Source organism: Pelmatolapia mariae, linkage group LG20 (assembly GCF_036321145.2).
Source record: "Pelmatolapia mariae isolate MD_Pm_ZW linkage group LG20, Pm_UMD_F_2, whole genome shotgun sequence".
Taxonomy (NCBI): Eukaryota; Metazoa; Chordata; class Actinopteri; order Cichliformes; family Cichlidae; genus Pelmatolapia; species Pelmatolapia mariae.
Window position 1 is genome coordinate 26213910 of NC_086244.1, and position 18041 is coordinate 26231950.

At 40.1% G+C, this 18041-nt stretch overlaps 1 protein-coding gene across 2 annotated transcripts in view; it reads left to right on the forward strand.

Annotated features, from left to right (window-relative positions):
• The window catches only part of lrp1ab (low density lipoprotein receptor-related protein 1Ab), an 80433-nt gene that overhangs the window by 21694 nt on the left and 40698 nt on the right, over positions 1-18041 (forward strand). For both annotated transcript variants that reach the window (XM_063463062.1, XM_063463063.1), the window contains exons 3-9: positions 2377-2514; positions 9737-9856; positions 10061-10189; positions 10336-10596; positions 16140-16302; positions 16706-16928; positions 17779-17968. In XM_063463062.1, coding sequence (XP_063319132.1) covers positions 2377-2514; positions 9737-9856; positions 10061-10189; positions 10336-10596; positions 16140-16302; positions 16706-16928; positions 17779-17968 — 1224 coding nt within the window. The remainder of the gene's footprint in view (positions 1-2376; positions 2515-9736; positions 9857-10060; positions 10190-10335; positions 10597-16139; positions 16303-16705; positions 16929-17778; positions 17969-18041) is intronic.

Genomic DNA, 18041 nt, shown 5'->3' on the forward strand with positions numbered 1-18041 from the left:
GGAAAGCTGCAACTAGTGTCAAATAAACTGCAGTTTGGCTGCATCAGCTGGTTAATATTTAGAAAACTGAGAATTTGTGTATGCGAACATCTGAAGCAGGTTTGCTGCTCGGGCTATGTGCATATTCAGATACTGTCCTCTGAAAACGTATCCCAGCACAACATGTATTCTGCAGAACTCTGCAGATCGTTTCCTGTGAAGGAGGTGAACTTTATTTTTTCTGCTTCAAGTGTTTTTCTAAAATGGGTCAGCAGATGTTAGAAAGAAAGAAAGAGAGAGAGGTAGAGGAGGAGGAAGAAGAAGAAGAAGAAAAACAGCCAAGGCAAACTGTTTGCTCTGCAGTGTGGGCTGGGAGGAAAGCTAGAGAGAGAAGAAGAGTGGGAGAGATTGAGGGAAGAGAGGCTGCCTCTGCTGTATGTTTTGGTCTTTTTTTTTTTTCTCTTTCTTTTTTTTAACTCAGCATTTTCTAGGCCAGAGGACATTATGGCCTCTGTCCTCTGCACTCCTTAAGATTCAGTATTTATCAGTGTTTTCTTTTAAAAATTTCCTTCAGTGTCTGCCAAGTGATCTTATGCTGCAAACTCTGTTTTAATATGTGGGCGCATTAAAGGTAACCGCATGTGTGCATGTGCTGTATATCACTTGTGCTGTAACACATGCAGGAAGCCTTTAGTGTCAAATTTGCACCTAAGAAAAAAAAAAACACACACACACTGTGCACCAATTGTGCAACTTGTTGCCTACTGCAGCAAATCTAAAAGCAAAATGAAGTAATTATGGCCTGTAAATATAGACAGCAAATTAACTTTAGGCCCTTTTTATAAAGCTAAATGTTGACGTTTAGTTCTCTGATAATAGAAGTGACCTAAACCAACTGGAACTCAGAGTCAACCATAGTAAGTAATGTGAGCCATTTAGAGTAAAAGATAAAGCATTTTTATCTGCAAATGTTTATTGATGTTAGCCTTATCTCTTTAATTTTAGCCCTTCTATGTAGCCAGAGACGACTGCTACACCCTTTTTCTGAATTCTGCCTCTCTGGCACACAGCACACGTGTGATACTATTTTAAAACTCTATTATTAGTATATAAAGCCCAGAATAGTTTTAATATATGTTGTTGTTTTATGATGGCTCTATAGTGCAGCGGTTTACACATTTGCCTGACAAGCAAAAATATTGCTGGTTGTGTCCCAACAGGAGACACAAATAGGGATTGGAACTGAAAACCGGTGCCAAATTTTCAAAGTGTTGGAGCTTATCAATTCCTTTATCAGTGTCCGCAGGTGCTGGCAATGCACACTGATTGCAAATCAACAGTATTGCTACATGCACGTCTAGTGTTATCAGAAAAAGGGGGTCACGGCAGAGAGGATGAAGCGATCCAAAGCATTGCTTCATGCAGAAACGTGATAACAACTTAGTTGTAATGTCTTTAACATCATTATTGAGGTGGAAACGCCAGAAACATGCTGAAACATCTCCTGCAACACAGGATTCACTTGCTCAAGTGTCATGCATTTGATGCGATATGGATGAGCACCACAAGTGCTACCAACCGAGCAGCTCGTCTGTACAGATGCTTAACATGATTTTAGTTGACTTCAAATAAAGCTTTCAATAAATGACATTATTTCATTTCTTCATCTAGCATTAAGCGATAGTCTGTTTGGGATTAAATAATAAATAAATAAATAAATGATAAAGTAGTTGTACTGCATTGGAAATCTGCAGGCATACTTGTTTTCTCATATAAAACTGGGTCAAGAATCAATAAGGGAATTGGATTGATTAGCAAATTCAATAATGGAATTGGTATCAATAAAACCTCATCAATCCCCATCCCTAGACACAATTCCCTTTGGGGAATCTTTCACCTGTGATGATCTTAAAGGTCGTGGATTTAACTATAAGGGTTTTGTCCATATAATACTAGGAAATAATAATCACCAGAGTAGTATGCAAAACTAATGGACAACAGAGGAAAATACACAGTTTTATCTTATCACTGTACAGTTTCTCTTTGCACATGATAGCCTTCTCAATAAAGGTTATAAAATTAAGCAACATTAGAAGAGTTCTTTAATGAGTCATAAATAAATTTAATTCTTTTGATGCCAGGAATTCACTTTTAAGTATGTAAAATGCGTTTAATAGTTTTGTGAAGCCTCATTAAGCTCAGTTGGGAATTTACGATGTGTTTTTGTTTTTGTTGTTGTTGCTGGGTTTGTTTGTTTGTTTTTGTTTTTTTTTGGGGGGGGGGGGGGGGGGTTGTTAGATGCATGCATTATTCTGCTTAATCTTAGAGTTTTACTGCCTTAAAATATTGCCTTATACATCTGCTTTTACTTAAAAAAATCTTTTGCATGTTTTCCAGGCACACACAACAAAGTGAACCAGTGTCCTGTCAATAAATATCCATGCCTGGATGTGGAAGTGTGTCTCCATGCAAGCAGATTTTGTAATGGAGTCCCTGATTGCACTGACGGCTGGGATGAGGGGCCTCACTGCAGAGGTAGGAAACAAACTGAACCACACACACACACACACACACCTTCTCCTCTGTCATACTGTCACTTTTGCCCTTTGTTGTGGGTCAAAATTAACCAGACAGCTTCTGTTATAAAGAAAATGTTCTTGTCTTTCCATCCCAAACCATCATTTTTATCGAGTCATCCCCTCTGTTGGGCAATTTAATGAGTTGGCCTGTTCTAGCTTGTGCAATTACTATGGAATTTCTCTTTCAAGGGAAAAAAAAAGTCATTAATTTATCAATCAGCTCTGCTATGAGGCTGTTTCCCCCAATCCTAGCAGGAATAATAAGCATTCAGACCAGATGCAGCTGAGAAAAATCCCATCACATCCTCCCCTATTAATTAGAGACAACAGAAGAATGAGTGATGGAACATATTGAGTCCATAGTGTATTTCTTTGTTGCAGCTGACAAAAGAGCAAACACTGGCTGCCTTTTGAGAGCTGACTCAGTATTCTGCAAGGTAGTCCTCAGATATCCTGTAACTGTCTGAAGTTTGGCTTTGTCACATCTGCCAAGAAGGATAGGGTTTGGTTTTTTTTTTTTGGTTGGGGGGGGGGGGGGATTGTTTGTGTGTCAGCAGAATTATTTGGAGACTAAGAAACTTGGTAGTGAATCAGAGCGATAATAAAGGATCTGGATCAAGGGTGTGGATCCCAGCAGTTTATATTCACTGTTCGGTTATACCAGCAGCCTGTCAACAGACATGCCAATTCAATTCAGCTTTATTGATATAGCGCCAAATCACAAGGTGCTTTATATTGTAAGGTAAAGACCATGCAATAATACAGGCAGACAGACTTTAACCACTCCTCTTTAAACTACCTATACACCATTTGCAATGACAGTGCAGTAGAAAAGCTCCCGAAGGGGCCCCACAGGGGGGTGTGCAAGGCACAGCAGCTGTTTGGAGAGAGTGGGGCAGAGTTCTAATATGCATTATTATGAGCTGATATTTGATGTAAACTCTTAGTTCAAGTAGTCTCTTTGCAGAAGTGCATGCACGGTGTTTTTCATTATTTTTGAATAAATAATTATGACATTGGATCAGAGTATTGGCCTTGACAGAGCTCTGACTCAACGCTGGGACACGTACGTTCGTAATTTTGTGCCTCTCCTTTTCCATTGTGCCGTTCTTTTCCTGGAATATGAAATTACTAAATCTAAATCAGATATTTACCATCAACAGTAAAGTTTCAGAGTATCAGAGACCTGGATCAAGGGTGAGTCTGCTGAACTCTCAAACATTGGCTAATCTTTGATCAGCTGATTTCTTTTGCCATTTAAAAAAACATATTAACCAAAGCGTCTGATGTCTGTTCCACTATCAGCAACACAGAGATCTGATCTCTTTATCATTTTATTGGCTTTATCTTTGTATCAGTTTACAGCTTTAGGCATTTGATGCAAGGTTCTATCTCTATTTTCAGTTTGCTTCCCTCCATGTGCTCAAAGAGTAATCGTGAACCACTCTGTATAAATATTAATCCGTAAGTCCTCCACACTGAGTTGAGTCATTACAAAAAAAAGTTTGTGTGATTAGTTGAGACCAGAAGAAAATGAGATCTGTTGGACCACAGTGTGGGTGAAAGTGTTAGTACCCACACAGCGGTCATCACTGCTACACAAGCCTTTTATGCAACGCGGTGATGATGTCATCCCGTTACAACATGCACTGCCTGTCCCTGAGGACACAGGTCCAGCTGTTTTCAGTAAGGCAGCGGTCTACGCACATAAGTACTTAAACACACCGGCATGTGTGTGTGCCTGTAATGCATACATGCATGCCCTCACATGTGCACACAAATATACACTCACAAAGTCACATTCTTACTCATGCAACCAAACACATGAGCTGTGTGTCCACAACTTTTGGCATTTGCCATTTGTGAGACCACCTCATTTCAGGGAAAAGGCTTTCACAAACTTCGTAGTGTTTGCTCGTACAAACTGCCAGGTTGTGCAAGTATACCTGGCCACTGATATTTGAAAGCACACTTTGTCATTCAGCGTTTCTGAGTAATTCGGTCAAAGTTGTTGACAAGCGGTTAGAAAGGGGAATGCTGCACGGTATTTCAAGCTTTCTAAAAAATGTTTTCTGTTTTTTCATAGTGTGCGGAAAGCCTTCAGGTTAAGTAGCTTGCTTTATGTACTGGAGTGATAAAAGGGAATTAACATTAGTGCTTTGATGGGACGTGAATCAGACAGTTAATTTGACACCTGACTGTATGCAAACATTTATAATTATCAGTGAAATTATAACACAAATGCATGAATATACTCTAATGTTGGTCGCCTTGAAGTTTGATCTTGTGTGATTATACTAGTTGGAGCAAATTAGAAAAAGATGATATCATCCACCTTTATATACTGGTCATCCCATATTAAATCTAGGAACAAAAGTAGGTTTTCAAAGAGGAAGGTCACTGTTAAATTGATATTGTTAAACTGCATAAATGTCTAATAAGATAATAAAGTAATTGTGATCATATCGTCTGATAAAGTCTGTGGCCGGAGCCTTCACTACATGGGTACACAGGTCTATAGATTTTGGACAAGGACACACAATTTGAAAAATGCCCTTTGAAATAAAGCAGTCAAGACATCTCAGCTTTAATTCAGGATGTTTAACAGAATATTGTTCAGAAAACTTAACTGGAGCATTTACTAATAAGTATGTTCATGGCCAGTTGTATCCAGTGTCCTCGCTATTTCATATATTAAAGACACAACAGATCTGGAGTTGATTCCAAGTGTTTCTAACTGTTCATTGGACCTCTTAATGTGCAGGTATTTAATGCAAATGAGGCCATCCAAATTTTTGAGTGGTCAGAAAATAACTGCAACTTCCAAAAGTTAATTATTACATTATTTTGTCAAACCTCTTGAAGACTACACTTCAGTCATTATACTGTTTGCTTCATTTTGAATCCACTGTGGTGATCTACAGAAGCAAAAATATGAACACTGTGTCATTGTGAGCTGAATGTATACCATGAGTCTGCAAAGACATAGATGGACATGGAAGCTTCACTAGCTAATTGAAGCATACAACCTCAAGATAGTAGGTCTAGTTTATTGTTAATATTGCTGATAAATGCGACGTATAATATTTTTATGGCCATGGGTCCTTGTGCCTTGCTCAAGAGCATTTGAAAAGTACATTTTACCATGTGGCTTTGCGAGAGTTCAAACCAAGTAAATGAAACCTGTTTAATCAAATAGACTGTTGGCAGTTTTGAAATCCTTCTGTCGTATAGGTGATTGATTTGCAGGCCTGCGTTTCTCTTTTCTTTGAGGGTGAGGAAGCCTCTCTTTCAAGACACAACTTTAGACCTGCCTCTTAGATGTGAATGATTGACAAGGAAAGAAAAAATGGGGTCATGGCAGTGTTATTGAGACTTTTTTCCCCCTCTCTTTTAAGGCACCCCGCTGGAACCCTGATTATTGTAGTGACCTAATGCTGTTGTTTATGCAGAGCTTTAATTGTCCTTCACGTTCCATTGTGTAACTGTGCAATGACAATCGGTCACGGGCTACTTGAAGCTGCCTGTGAAAATACTACATTATAAGCTTCATTCATGAGTGGGTCTTGACCTAAATTAGTTTATGGGCTGCAGTTAAAAGTGTAAGTAGAGGCTCTACAGTGCTGTAAACTAATCATTAATGATCATAGGCTGAAGATAAAAGAAAATGCATGTATTGAATTTATTTAGCAAGTTGTGCTGCTGCCATGCACGGGAATGTTTTGTGCTACAGCAGGTGTACTTTGTGAGTCGTTGTACATTTGTGTTTGAGTATTTGCGCAAGTTTAAATTTAGACATGTAGGCAGCATACTGCCACTGTTTGGGAATAAGCTAGCTACTGTTTGCTCATTACTCAAGCTGCACTATGTGTGTTTGCAAATGGTTACTTTGCCCTATTTGATTATCAAGCCTGCAAACAACTGGCAGTAGATATACTGTATACTCACTGACGTATAGCTTTATAGTAATGTTAGCTTTTACCATCAGCTACTACAATATAAAGTGTGTGATAGAATCCACAATTGTAATGCTCATAGTCACAAAGTAGTTTAAGGGAATGAAGCAGATAATTGTTGTAGGTACAGCCTGATTTTAGAAGAAGCTCAGGCGTCTTAACTCAAGATACAATAACATCATATTTAATGTGAACTGCTAAAACGTGTAAGGTGCACATATAGACAATTTTTAAAAAGAAATCTTCAGATTACCATAAAAAGTGGTCAGTGAACTTTTTTTTTCTTAACAAAACATGGGGCCAAAAATGCCAAGAGTGGAGCTTAATGGAAGTAAATTCATATGTACTGATTTATTTGTATTTATTTATGTATGTATTTTTTTTTTTTGGGGGGGGGGGGGGGGGGTTATATAGACTCAAAGGAGAAATGCCATGATTTAATGACACAACGTAGGATAATGTGAGGCTTCCGTCTGTGGCATGTAGAAGGCAAAAGCATGTGTAAACTTGTCTGCAGACAGTGAGAGCACAAAGAATTTCCTGTGAAACGCCTTTCTTTAAAATGTCACTCGCTGAAATTGCCTCTTTATACAGTTATGATATCATGTATAGAAATAAAGGCTTTTTATAAAATAAAGCTGATTCATTTTCAAGCCACTTGGTGGATAGATTATGATAAATTGTCTTTTTTTGACATTTATTAAGTCACTCATTTGTTTTGTAACTCTATGAACTCAACACCAAAATGTGTTTGTCTCATTCAGCCTGTGTCACTGCTGTAGCCAGCCTGTCAGCATCATGATTGGGTTTTAGAGGAAAATGCCAACTTTCATAAATTTCCTCATGGGCTGAGGAAATGAGTCCAAGGACAGTTCTTCCCTTCTTTCCATCTCCGCCCTCTCTCCTATTATTATTCATCATATTCATGCTATTGTGTTGTGCTAATCACACCATTTACTCGTGTGTGTGTGTGTGTGTGTGTGTGTGTGTGTGTGTGTGTGTGTGTGTGTGTGTGTGTGTGTGTGTGTGTGTGTGTGTGTGTGTGTGTGTTAATTGAAGGCAGGCCCTAATTTAGCACAAATAGTCAGAATACACATATTGGTGGGATTTTGCTGAAACCTCAGAGAGTTCAAGTGGCAACCTTTTCTGTCATTACTATACATGAATCATATTTTCACTGATGCCTTGAGTGTTTACATGAATTTTAAGACATTCAAACTAAATTTGTTGTTTAAAAACTCTTTAGCCTACTAGTCCTCACATCAGATGTCTCCCTTCTTCCACATAGAGGTCTATAGTGAAATTGAGGGTTGCCATCCTTGCAGTAACAGGATCAATGACTCTGGCATGCTGATTTAAGACTGAAGGTCTCCAGTGTGTCACTGTGTGATTTGTTTGCTTCGTTCATTAGCTCTGGTCAAACGTCTGACATACAGCTGTTGTTTGTTTGCTTAGGGCTGGAACGTTCTAACCTCATCCTCAAGTCCTTTATGCACTGTTTACACCTCCAGTCTTCTCCTCTCCCTTCACTTTCTTGTTTTTCTTTTCTTTTTTAACTGTTTCTTCAATTCTTTCTTCATGCATCTGTTTTCCTCTGAGGTTGGATCAAGTACGTTTTTCATATTCACATCCCAGAATTTTTTTTTTTTTTTATAAATTGTGACTAAGGTAAACATATTACATTTGTTCAGCAATACATTAGCCTTAATTGTCATTTTGGTTGCATTTTAACATGAATTATCTCTCCACTTAAATCCAGAACCTACTTTGACCAAACTCTGTCAAACGTATGAAAATCAAATCATTCTTTTTAATTCATAGGACCGTTATTATAACGGATCATTACAGATTTTACTTAATAATTTTTCATTTGTTGGATTTTATGAATAGCATTTATGGTATAGAATAGAATATTCCTTAATATAATATATAATATTTAAGTATAATGTCACTTTGTATCACCCAGCCTTTGCTAAATGGAATCCATGAACCTGGGCTGTGATAAACATGCTGGGTATTTTAGCTCTCTGCTTGCCTGTGGTCTCTCACAGTGTGAGCGTTGCTGAATGGATTCGATATGGGCCACAATGTTTGCTGGGAGACTCTTCCTTTCAACGGGGCCACAACAAAAGAGTCATTATTGCCTAAAGTGCCACAGGCTTTATATAATAAGGGTCCTTCAATTGGTCCAGTCTCCACTCTTCACAGCCATGCCACGACTAGCTGCAGTACACATAGTGTATGAACAATTACAATTTTTTTTTTTTGTTGGAGGTTGGGCTAAATGTCTTTGTACTGCTAGAAGCCTCCTTTTTACTTATCTTTTCTATTTTGGGGGGGAAATTTGCTTTAACCTTAAGTTTTTTTTCTATGCTCTCTCTCCTCAGTCCTGCTGTTCATATTGATATGAGGTTAAAAGATGAATTCTTATCTAGCTAATAATCAGTCCTAAAACCAATTTTAAAAAAGAATTGACTTGTTAATCTGGTAATCGAGCAGCCCGTCTTTAAATACAAGCAAAATAAGTAATGACTTAAAACAGTGGTTGGAAGTTCCTTTACCAAAATGTTTGTTTTAATGCAAATAGTGGTACGGTGAACACTGTGATTCATCTGTGTACTTTACTTTGGAATATGAAACGATTTATATGCGTGTCTATGCTGAGGGGGCTTTGGAAATCCTCACTGAATGAGGAAAAAGTCACCTTAAAGCCAGTGGCACACCATGACAAACAGTACATACTGTTTTAATGTATTTAGTACTGGACTCATGAACAGTGTCATGTGACAAGAATCTATCACAGCCACACAACCCTGTTTATGCTCTTGCCCCGACACACACATCTGCATGCACATGCACACCCTACAGAGGCCATGATGAGAGGATGTGCGGATTCCCCTCTTTCATTCCATGCCAAAAGGATGTGTCCGTGAGTTCCCTCTGAGGCCTGAAAAGAAGAAGCTCTCTAATGTGTGCACATTCAAATCACCCCGTCTGTCACATGCACAGATGAATACACACGCTTACCCACAGTCCTTTCGTCTCTCATACACACATTCACATGCGCTCGCAGTCTTGCAGTCCTGTAAGACAGGATAGGATTGGACACGATAGCATGCCTCTGTAAAGACTGGGACTGGGATCATCCCTGCTATCCTTAATAGTATTCATGTTTCAGCAGTATTTAACACGCTCTATGTTGCTCTGTTTTCCCTGGTTTAGCAAACGCACCAGACTGTGCCTCCCATGGGTGCGAGATTGGCTGTGCAGTGACTCATGATGGGCCTCGTTGCTACTGTGGAGATGGTTACGAGGTTGCTGCAGATGGAAAGAAATGTAAAGGTGGGTGGTGATTTGGCAAATTCATTTTAGTTTGGCCTAAGACAAACTGAAAGTAACCATCTGGTTGCTTTCTGTTTGCTGACTGCAGGGGACAGCATGTAGAGGTGATTCAACCAGCCTTTGGAAGAGAAGAGAACAGAGTACTATCTTAAAGTTTCATCATTTACTGTGTGTGTTAATGCGCTTTTGTGTTTCTTTGTGTAGATTTCAATGAGTGTGGTGTGTATGGAACATGCAGTCAGACGTGCACAAACACTGAAGGCAGCTACACCTGCAGCTGTGTGGAGGGCTATCTCCTGCAGCCAGACAACCGCTCCTGCAAAGCCAAAAATGGTGAGGGGGTGGACAGGAATCGACAGAGCCCAATGATTATAGTTCATGCTGAACCAGGAAATGGATGGCCAAAAAATTATGCAGGAGATCATATTCCTTCCTAATATTTTCTCTCCTCTACTTAAAAATTTGTTAACCTCATCCAGAGCCTGTGGATCGTCTGCCTGTTCTGTTGATCGCCAACCTTAACAACATCCGATGCACCTCCCTGAGTGGCTCCGCGACCCGGGTTCCTTCCATCGCCACCAAACAGACCATGGCTATGGACTTCATCTATGCGGAGGAGACTGTTTGCTGGATAGATGTGGGTGATACCCCCGCTGCCACCCAGCTTAAGTGTGCCAGCATCCAAGACCTGAAGTCTGTCAGTAACAACCGCACCATCAACATCTCTCTCAGCTTGCACCGTGAGTAGAAGTTTACAAACAGGAAAAAAAGAATTTTTTTTTGTTGACATAGTTTATATTTTCCTGTTTTCTTTAAAAGTGGTCAGCTGTGGGTTTGCTAGCTCAAACTCTACTGTAAGCTTGTCTCCCAAAAGCAGCTCAAACCAACTTGAAAGTGCCAAGAAGAAATGCTGAGGCCAACTTTATTTTTCAAAAGATTTTTTTCCTCTAAAGAGCAGGGGCACCCTGACACACCACTAAACTATCCCATAGAAGCAATGTGTGTGTAGCAGCCTTACAGTTATATAATACATAAAAGGCTGCCAGCATGCCTTTAGTTATTCATTTGCATACTTCTTGACAGGTAAAAGCAACCTACTGGGAAGTTTGATTCATGTACTGACTGTGCGGAGCTTTTCAGAAGCCTGGAAAAGTATTTTTCCGCTGCTTTTGTTTGACCCATGCTAGTATGATCAGACACTGGTCTCTTACGTGATGGTATTTGGCACTAGGGTTTGCCAGACAAAAGTGCTCTCTGCCTTTTTCTAAGTCTTTCCCAGGACTGTACATTTTGTCCTCTGAGATGTGGTGGATAGGCAGCACATCTGTTTTGTGAAGGTAGCATTGTCGTTGTGCATTGTCTGAACTCGCAGGCTCCGAGTAACAACCAGATGCACACAAATGGATGTGCACAGTATATGATTACTTCCTATTGAGAGACTTAGTCATATAATGCTGAAATGAATTATCTGTGATTGCAAGCCTGCCAAGGTCTGTTTTTATTTGCCTGGCTGACAGAGCCGTTACTCTCTAAGAATGGGGGCAGAATTTGCAGACAAAACACGAAAAGCGAGGGCGTGGTTTGCATGCTCGTAAACACATACATGCATGTGAGAAGCTTTCCCTTGAGAACCTGGCCCCAGGCGAAGAACAGCAGACAGGAAGAAAACAAGTGGAGGATTCGGGGTGTGTAGACCCTGAAGTGTGGGACACAAAACCTGTGTCATGATTGAAAGTGCCTTGGCTCGTATCCACTTCAAATGAAGCTTGTGTAATAGTCGTCACTGTTGACAGCCGGGGCAGAGGCTAGGAGCTTTAGAAACTCTGGGGTTTTTCCAGTCTATTGATTCAGTCATGAGAGTCCCTCATATCCCATCTCTCCCTTATTGTGTTGGCTTTTTGCTGTTGCTTTTTGGTCCAGTGCTCTTTTGAACCCCGTCTTCTTGAAAGCACAGCACAGTTATATCGGGGAAAAACATTTCTATCAACCTGAAGAAGCACTGCTAATAAATGTATTTGGCGAGTGTCAGATATCAGATGTCATACTGAAGATACCTGTGGTATACTCACTGCAGCTCTCGCCTAAATTTAGGAATCCGTGATCTGAGTTGATATAGAAAATGTCCACAGTCACACGGAATATTATTATCATTTTAATAAAAGAGTCAAAACTCACAACTGGTCGTGGCAGATGGCTCCTTATTCCTAATCCTGGTCCTCCGGGTTTCTTCCTGTTAAGAGGGAGTTTTTCCTTCCCACTGTCGCCAACTGCTTGCTCATGTGGGATCATCTGATTTGGGGTTTTCTCTCTGTTAGGGTCTTTACCTTTCAATTTAAAATGCATTGAGGTGACTGTGGTTATGATTTGGCAATATATAAATATAATTTAATTTAATTGAACCACCAATTTTTCTATTTCTGGTATGCAAACCCGAGTCCGTGCTCTCTGATAATGTGCTCTTTTAAGTGGTCTAAGGGATAAATTATTGTGAGGTGTGGAAGCGGGAGAAACACCAAATGAAATTTAAAGGGAAGGATGAAATTGAGAATGAGAAATGGAAGGTAGTTATATGATACACCTTGAAGCAATATGTATATGTGAGTGGTCATGTCAATGGTATTTACATTCCTCTGTTGGTTAATGTCAGCCTGAACACCCTTTACATTCTTCGAGCTGTCTCAAGTCATGTCCAGTCAGGTCACTTCAGCATGCACACACACACAAACCTAAATACCTTTGAGTCATTTAGCCATTACTTAGTAACATATTATGTTTCATATGAAGTGAGATTTGACACTTTTCATCCATTCTTTTGTTGGATTTTTTTTATTGTATATTGTTTTCCTCTGTATCCTTTTTACTGCGACGCTTAAAAAAGAAAGCATTTTGAGATAAGAGCGCACCCATACGACCTCCTTCAACTCAAAATCGGCTCATAAAACTGGTCCAAACCTGTTCGCTATAGAGGTTTTAACATATTCGCTTCTGCCTTGAACTTTTCCAGATGCTACCCAGAGGAATGTTTTGTGACAATTAAAATAGGCGAATGTGTCGGACCAGGCTTTAAACAAATTTTATCCTTCCAGGTCCCTTAGTGCAGCGTCTGTGTAATGTACATTAGACTTAATAAAGGAGGTGATTGTCCAGAGAATAGACAGTAAGGACGTGAGCGTGCTGCTTTGTGTCATATCCTGTGAAATCTGGCAGCAACCGTCGCCTAAACCAAACATAGTATTTCAGGTAATAAGTATCTCTCTGACATGGACAATCTCCTGCTGTCCGCTACATGTGTGAAAAGGAAGCTGCAGACAATGTCTGGACCTGATTCACTGGACATTGTCTGGAATTCATGTGTATAAACTGCTTATGTCTGTTCTGTTTAATAGAAGCAGGGATCAGGTGCTCTAGTAATAGTACGCTGGGCAGACTTAGGGATAGGTGTAGGGTTGATGCAGGGTTCACATGAACTGGTTGATTTATAGCTTTTGGGAGCCTGAAAGAGAAGCGCAGAGAAGTATACAAAGGTTCCAGATGTGGCCAGCTCTGTCTGCATGTTTAATTCTCCTACTGTGAAGATAAAAGGAGAGCAGAGCTGACCCGTCCCATCCTCTCCACCCTCTAAACGGAACTCCACAGCAGGGACCAGCACATCTCACCATGTCTGTCTTTCTGATGTTTCCTGTCTCCTTCTAATTTCTCCTTTTTGGGCATCTTTTTCAGAAGGTTTCATGTAAGGTTTTTGTCTTTCATCAGATCTTCTTATCTAGGTAATTACATCTCCTTTTTACTTGTTCCAGGGGGAGATTTGCCATAGTATAACTGCCTCTTAAATAGAGGTCAAATGTCACATCCCTGTAGACAAGCATAATCGCAGTACTCCCAAAACTCTGCTCTTTAGGGGTCAGTGACGTTTTTCTGCAGATTAATAGGATCTTCTTGGCACAAAGAGGATTATGGTAGCTGAAAAATCACCATCTTTCCTGCTTTGTACTGACATGTAAATATAAGAATACATTTGTCTAGTTTGAAGAACTGCTAAGGCTGTGTCCTTGTATGCTTCCTATTTTTTTTTTTTTTTTTTTAAACCTTTCCTCCAAGTGCTTTAAGCTGTAGGTGTAACAGGCAGGAAGAGAAAAAGGGGGTTGTGAGGGTAGAGTGGTTAGATGAGAAGAAAGAGGTGGGTTCATTCAGTTTCCCAGCAAACTTTCCACTTACCAGAAGCTGCATCAGTGGAGACGTCAACAGACTGCCTGGCTCTCTGGAGTAAGGGGCTCCGTAGGTTGTTACACAACGCAGCAGTCACTGGGTTGCACAACTGTCTCTGTACTCTGTATATGAATCTAATCAATGCCTTGTGCAGGCGTGCTTCCAGCTGGATTTTTGTAGAGGAGTTGGGTTTTAGAAGAGATACCAATGGGAATATCACTTTCCCTTTTAACTTCATGAGAAACTTTTTCTTTTGTCAGAATTCTGGTCCTGGTATTTTTGAAACACCCAGGACTGCTGAACTGTTGCTACTTGCCTATATACTTTTGGCCTTTTTTTTTTTTAGTTTAGTTAATGTATAGTCAGTTTTGATGAGAGTTTTGATGGTCAGAGTTATCAATTTTCTCCTCAATCGCATAAAAATGTGTTATTTATGGCATTTCATCAAGCAAACTTCAAATCTCATGTAGTCCTTGCATTTTGAAGTTCTGTGTAGCTTTGATTGAAGCATTGCTGCAGCGTTCCAGTGCAGTTATTTCTTTAAATGCTCAAAGCTTTGGGAGAGGTTGCTGGCTCACTTTCAGATGTGTAAATGCATACAGCCCAAATTAAAGTTGTCGCTTTCTGATTTTGGTCCCTTTGTTTTGGTCATGATGTGGTCTCCATCCAAAAACAGTTTTTGGTGTCTAAGATGATTAAATGGGGACATGTTGGCAATTACAAACAATTAACTGTGATAGATTGGCAAAAACTACTGATTGACTCAAACTGATTGCAACATTCTGACAAACTGTCTGCATTTACAAATTGGACAACAGTTATTTACAAACCTTTGCCAATCTGTCTGAGAGGGATTGCAGTCAGTCTGAGTCAAAATGTAATTGTTTGGAGACAGGTTGCCTGGAACCAGGTGACCACTGTATGATTGTGAGTGGTTGAATGTGTTGCTCAAGAGTGTTGCATGTTGCATGTGGTGACCAGCAATGCCCCAACTGGACAACCAGTTGATCACCACAGCTACTTGCAGTCTGATTGCAAGTAGCTGTGGTGATTGTGGAAAAAATTCAGTGCCATCAGCAGGTAGCCACCAATTTATTTATTTAACTCTACGTAGCGAGGATATTGCCACCCTACTTTCGGTCTAGTGTAAGAGAGCCATTAGATTTGATCTGTTTACATCCTTTTTAAAAAAATTTCTTATCAGAGTTTATATTATAATCTAAATGCATATAATGAAGATTTGGAAATTTTAGCAGAGGTTTGGAAAGGCACCTCAGGTTAACACACTTGAAATGGTTAATGGGAGCATATATAAACATGAGCAAGTGTGGTCACTTTGATAGTCTGTGTCTGATTAGTGGATATGTATGTATGTATGCAGTGATCTGGTTTGCTTTTAAAGAATATGCAGTGGAATCTGTTAAAACAACCATCTCTTCCCATTAGAAATCAGTGCATCCATCTGCAAAGTTCCTTCCTTAAACTGACTTAAAGTGGATACAAAATTTTGACATCCTTCATGAGAGGTGTCGCAAGAGTTTCGGGTCAGTTTGACTCATATTAGCATTAACAATCATGTAGACCCTTGTGCACTGGACTGAACACATGCAATTAATGGGTCAGTGTCAGCTTAATACTTAATAATCTTACTCAAGAGCATGTCTTCAGACTTGAGGTTTGCTAGGGAATTCTGTCTTACTCACTGATAAGAGTTTACAAAGTTTAGAAAGTGCTGGACTTCACCTCTAACTCTTAACACAACACCTTTTCCTTTCCTTCCCCGCACTCTACATGCCTTAATCAAACACAAGTGGAATGTTTGTAATGGACAACCTGCAAGATTACACAATACCTAACATCAATTTATTGCTGCTATTTGTTTTGGTTTTTTTGTATCAAGATAGCAGGTATTCTTGGAACGGTTCATGATATCATAAAATTAAGAGTATTTGGATTTATTGTGGTTTATGACTAAGAGTTATATGACTGTACTCCCACAACCCTGTGTTTTTTCTTTCTTTCTTTTATCCTTTCGTTTCATCCTCTCCTCTCCCTTTCTCTCCTCTGCGTCCATCAGATGTGGAGCAGATGGCTATAGACTGGCTGACTGGCAACTTCTACTTTGTGGATGACGTGGACGACCGGGTGTTTGTCTGCAACAAGAACGGCAAAACTTGTGTGACCCTACTGGACCAAGAGCTGTACAACCCTAAAGGCATCGCCCTGGACCCAGTGATGGGGTCTGTATTTGCCTCCAGGCTCCTTGACTTAAGATTGCCCTCAGTCCTGTTTTAGCACTGCTCAACAGGAAAATGCTGTCTTATGATCAGGCGACATGCTGACCAAGCAGCCAGGCGAAAATCAAAGCCCTTTCTCAAGACACAGACCTAGACGGGATCCTTCTTTCCGACATAAATACTTCCATGTTGGTTGTTTCAGGTTCCTGATACTGACAATCTGTTATCTGGTGTAGTTCCTTTTAAAAGGATCATTTCTCTTTTTTGCGAATGTCTTTAAATAATTTTACTTAATTCCAATGTCTAATACAGTTGTCCTAGTTGTGGTCAACTAAATTTATCTAGTCTATTTCCTTTTCTGTAAAACCTTCTGTAATTTAAATCTATCCTCTTCCCCCTGCTACAGAAAAGTGTTCTTCACAGACTATGGGTCTACACCGAGGGTGGAACGTTGTGACATGGATGGGCAAAACCGCACTAAGCTGGTCGACAGTAAGATTGTCTTCCCCCACGGTATCACTTTGGACCTGGTGAACAGGTTGGTGTACTGGGCTGACGCTTACCTGGATTACATCGAAGTGGTGGACTATGAGGGCAAGAATCGGCACACCATCATCCAGGGTCTGATGGTGAGGATTTGAGGATCAGTGTAACCATAAGAAATACACCTAATCACATGCAAACGCACTCAAGAATAAAGGCTTCTACATGCATCTTATCAACCCAGCTTAGTACTCACAAAACATCTGTTTTCCATATCTCTGATTTAATCGTATGTTTGGAGACAAAGCTCTTTTCCAGTTGTCTCCTGTGTGTCCAGGCAAAGAGTGCATGCCTCTCCTGGGGATAAGTCCTTTTTATTGCCTTGATTGATATTACTTAAAGAGTGTGTGATTTTCCTGGCTAGTGCCTCGCTAAACATATTAGTCTAGCCCTAGTGGAGCTTGGCTCAAACTTATAGGGAAGTAATGATCTTAATGAAATCAGGACTGTGGTGGTGGTGTGTGTTTGTGTGAGAGGTGGAGGGAGGTAATATGATCTCAGCCCATACATCTTTCTGACAGTAGAGGAGAGCTGCACAGAATAGACCCTTATAAAAGTAAGACCCCTCTCTCCTTTACAGCAGATGGGGAGTGGAGCCTTTGTGCTGCTCCGTGCCAAGTTTACTCAGACACTCGCTCTTTATCTCCCTCTCTGTCTGTCTGTCTGTCTGTCTGTCTGTGCTTCTCTAGTTTTCTCTGTCTTGCAGAGATTATTCACATTCTTAAACTCCATAATTTAAACCGATCAATTACTCAATAGACAAGTTGAATTAAGATGGATTTGCAGGACAGTGTTGAAGATAAACAAACGATATTGCCCAAACTATTAGTCAGCCACCTTGAGCAAACCCTTTTGCTAAGAATGCAGAGATATTATGTCTAACATGCAACATCCCTTTTTTTCCCCTCACTGTTTTTCTCCTTTATCTTATTTCAGATCGAGCATCTGTATGGGCTGACTGTATTTGAGAACTATCTCTATGCAACAAACTCGAACGAAGGCAACCTCAACTCCAAAACGACCGTGATTCGAGTAAACCGTTTCAACAGCTCCGACTTCCAGGTGGTGACCCGGTTAGATCGGGGAGCTGCGCTGCACGTGTACCATCAGAGACGTCAACCTCAAGGTGCGCAGTGAGACTTTTATAAACGTCCACAAATAACAGTTACTGCCAGGCAAGTGTATTTTTCAAAGCAAAT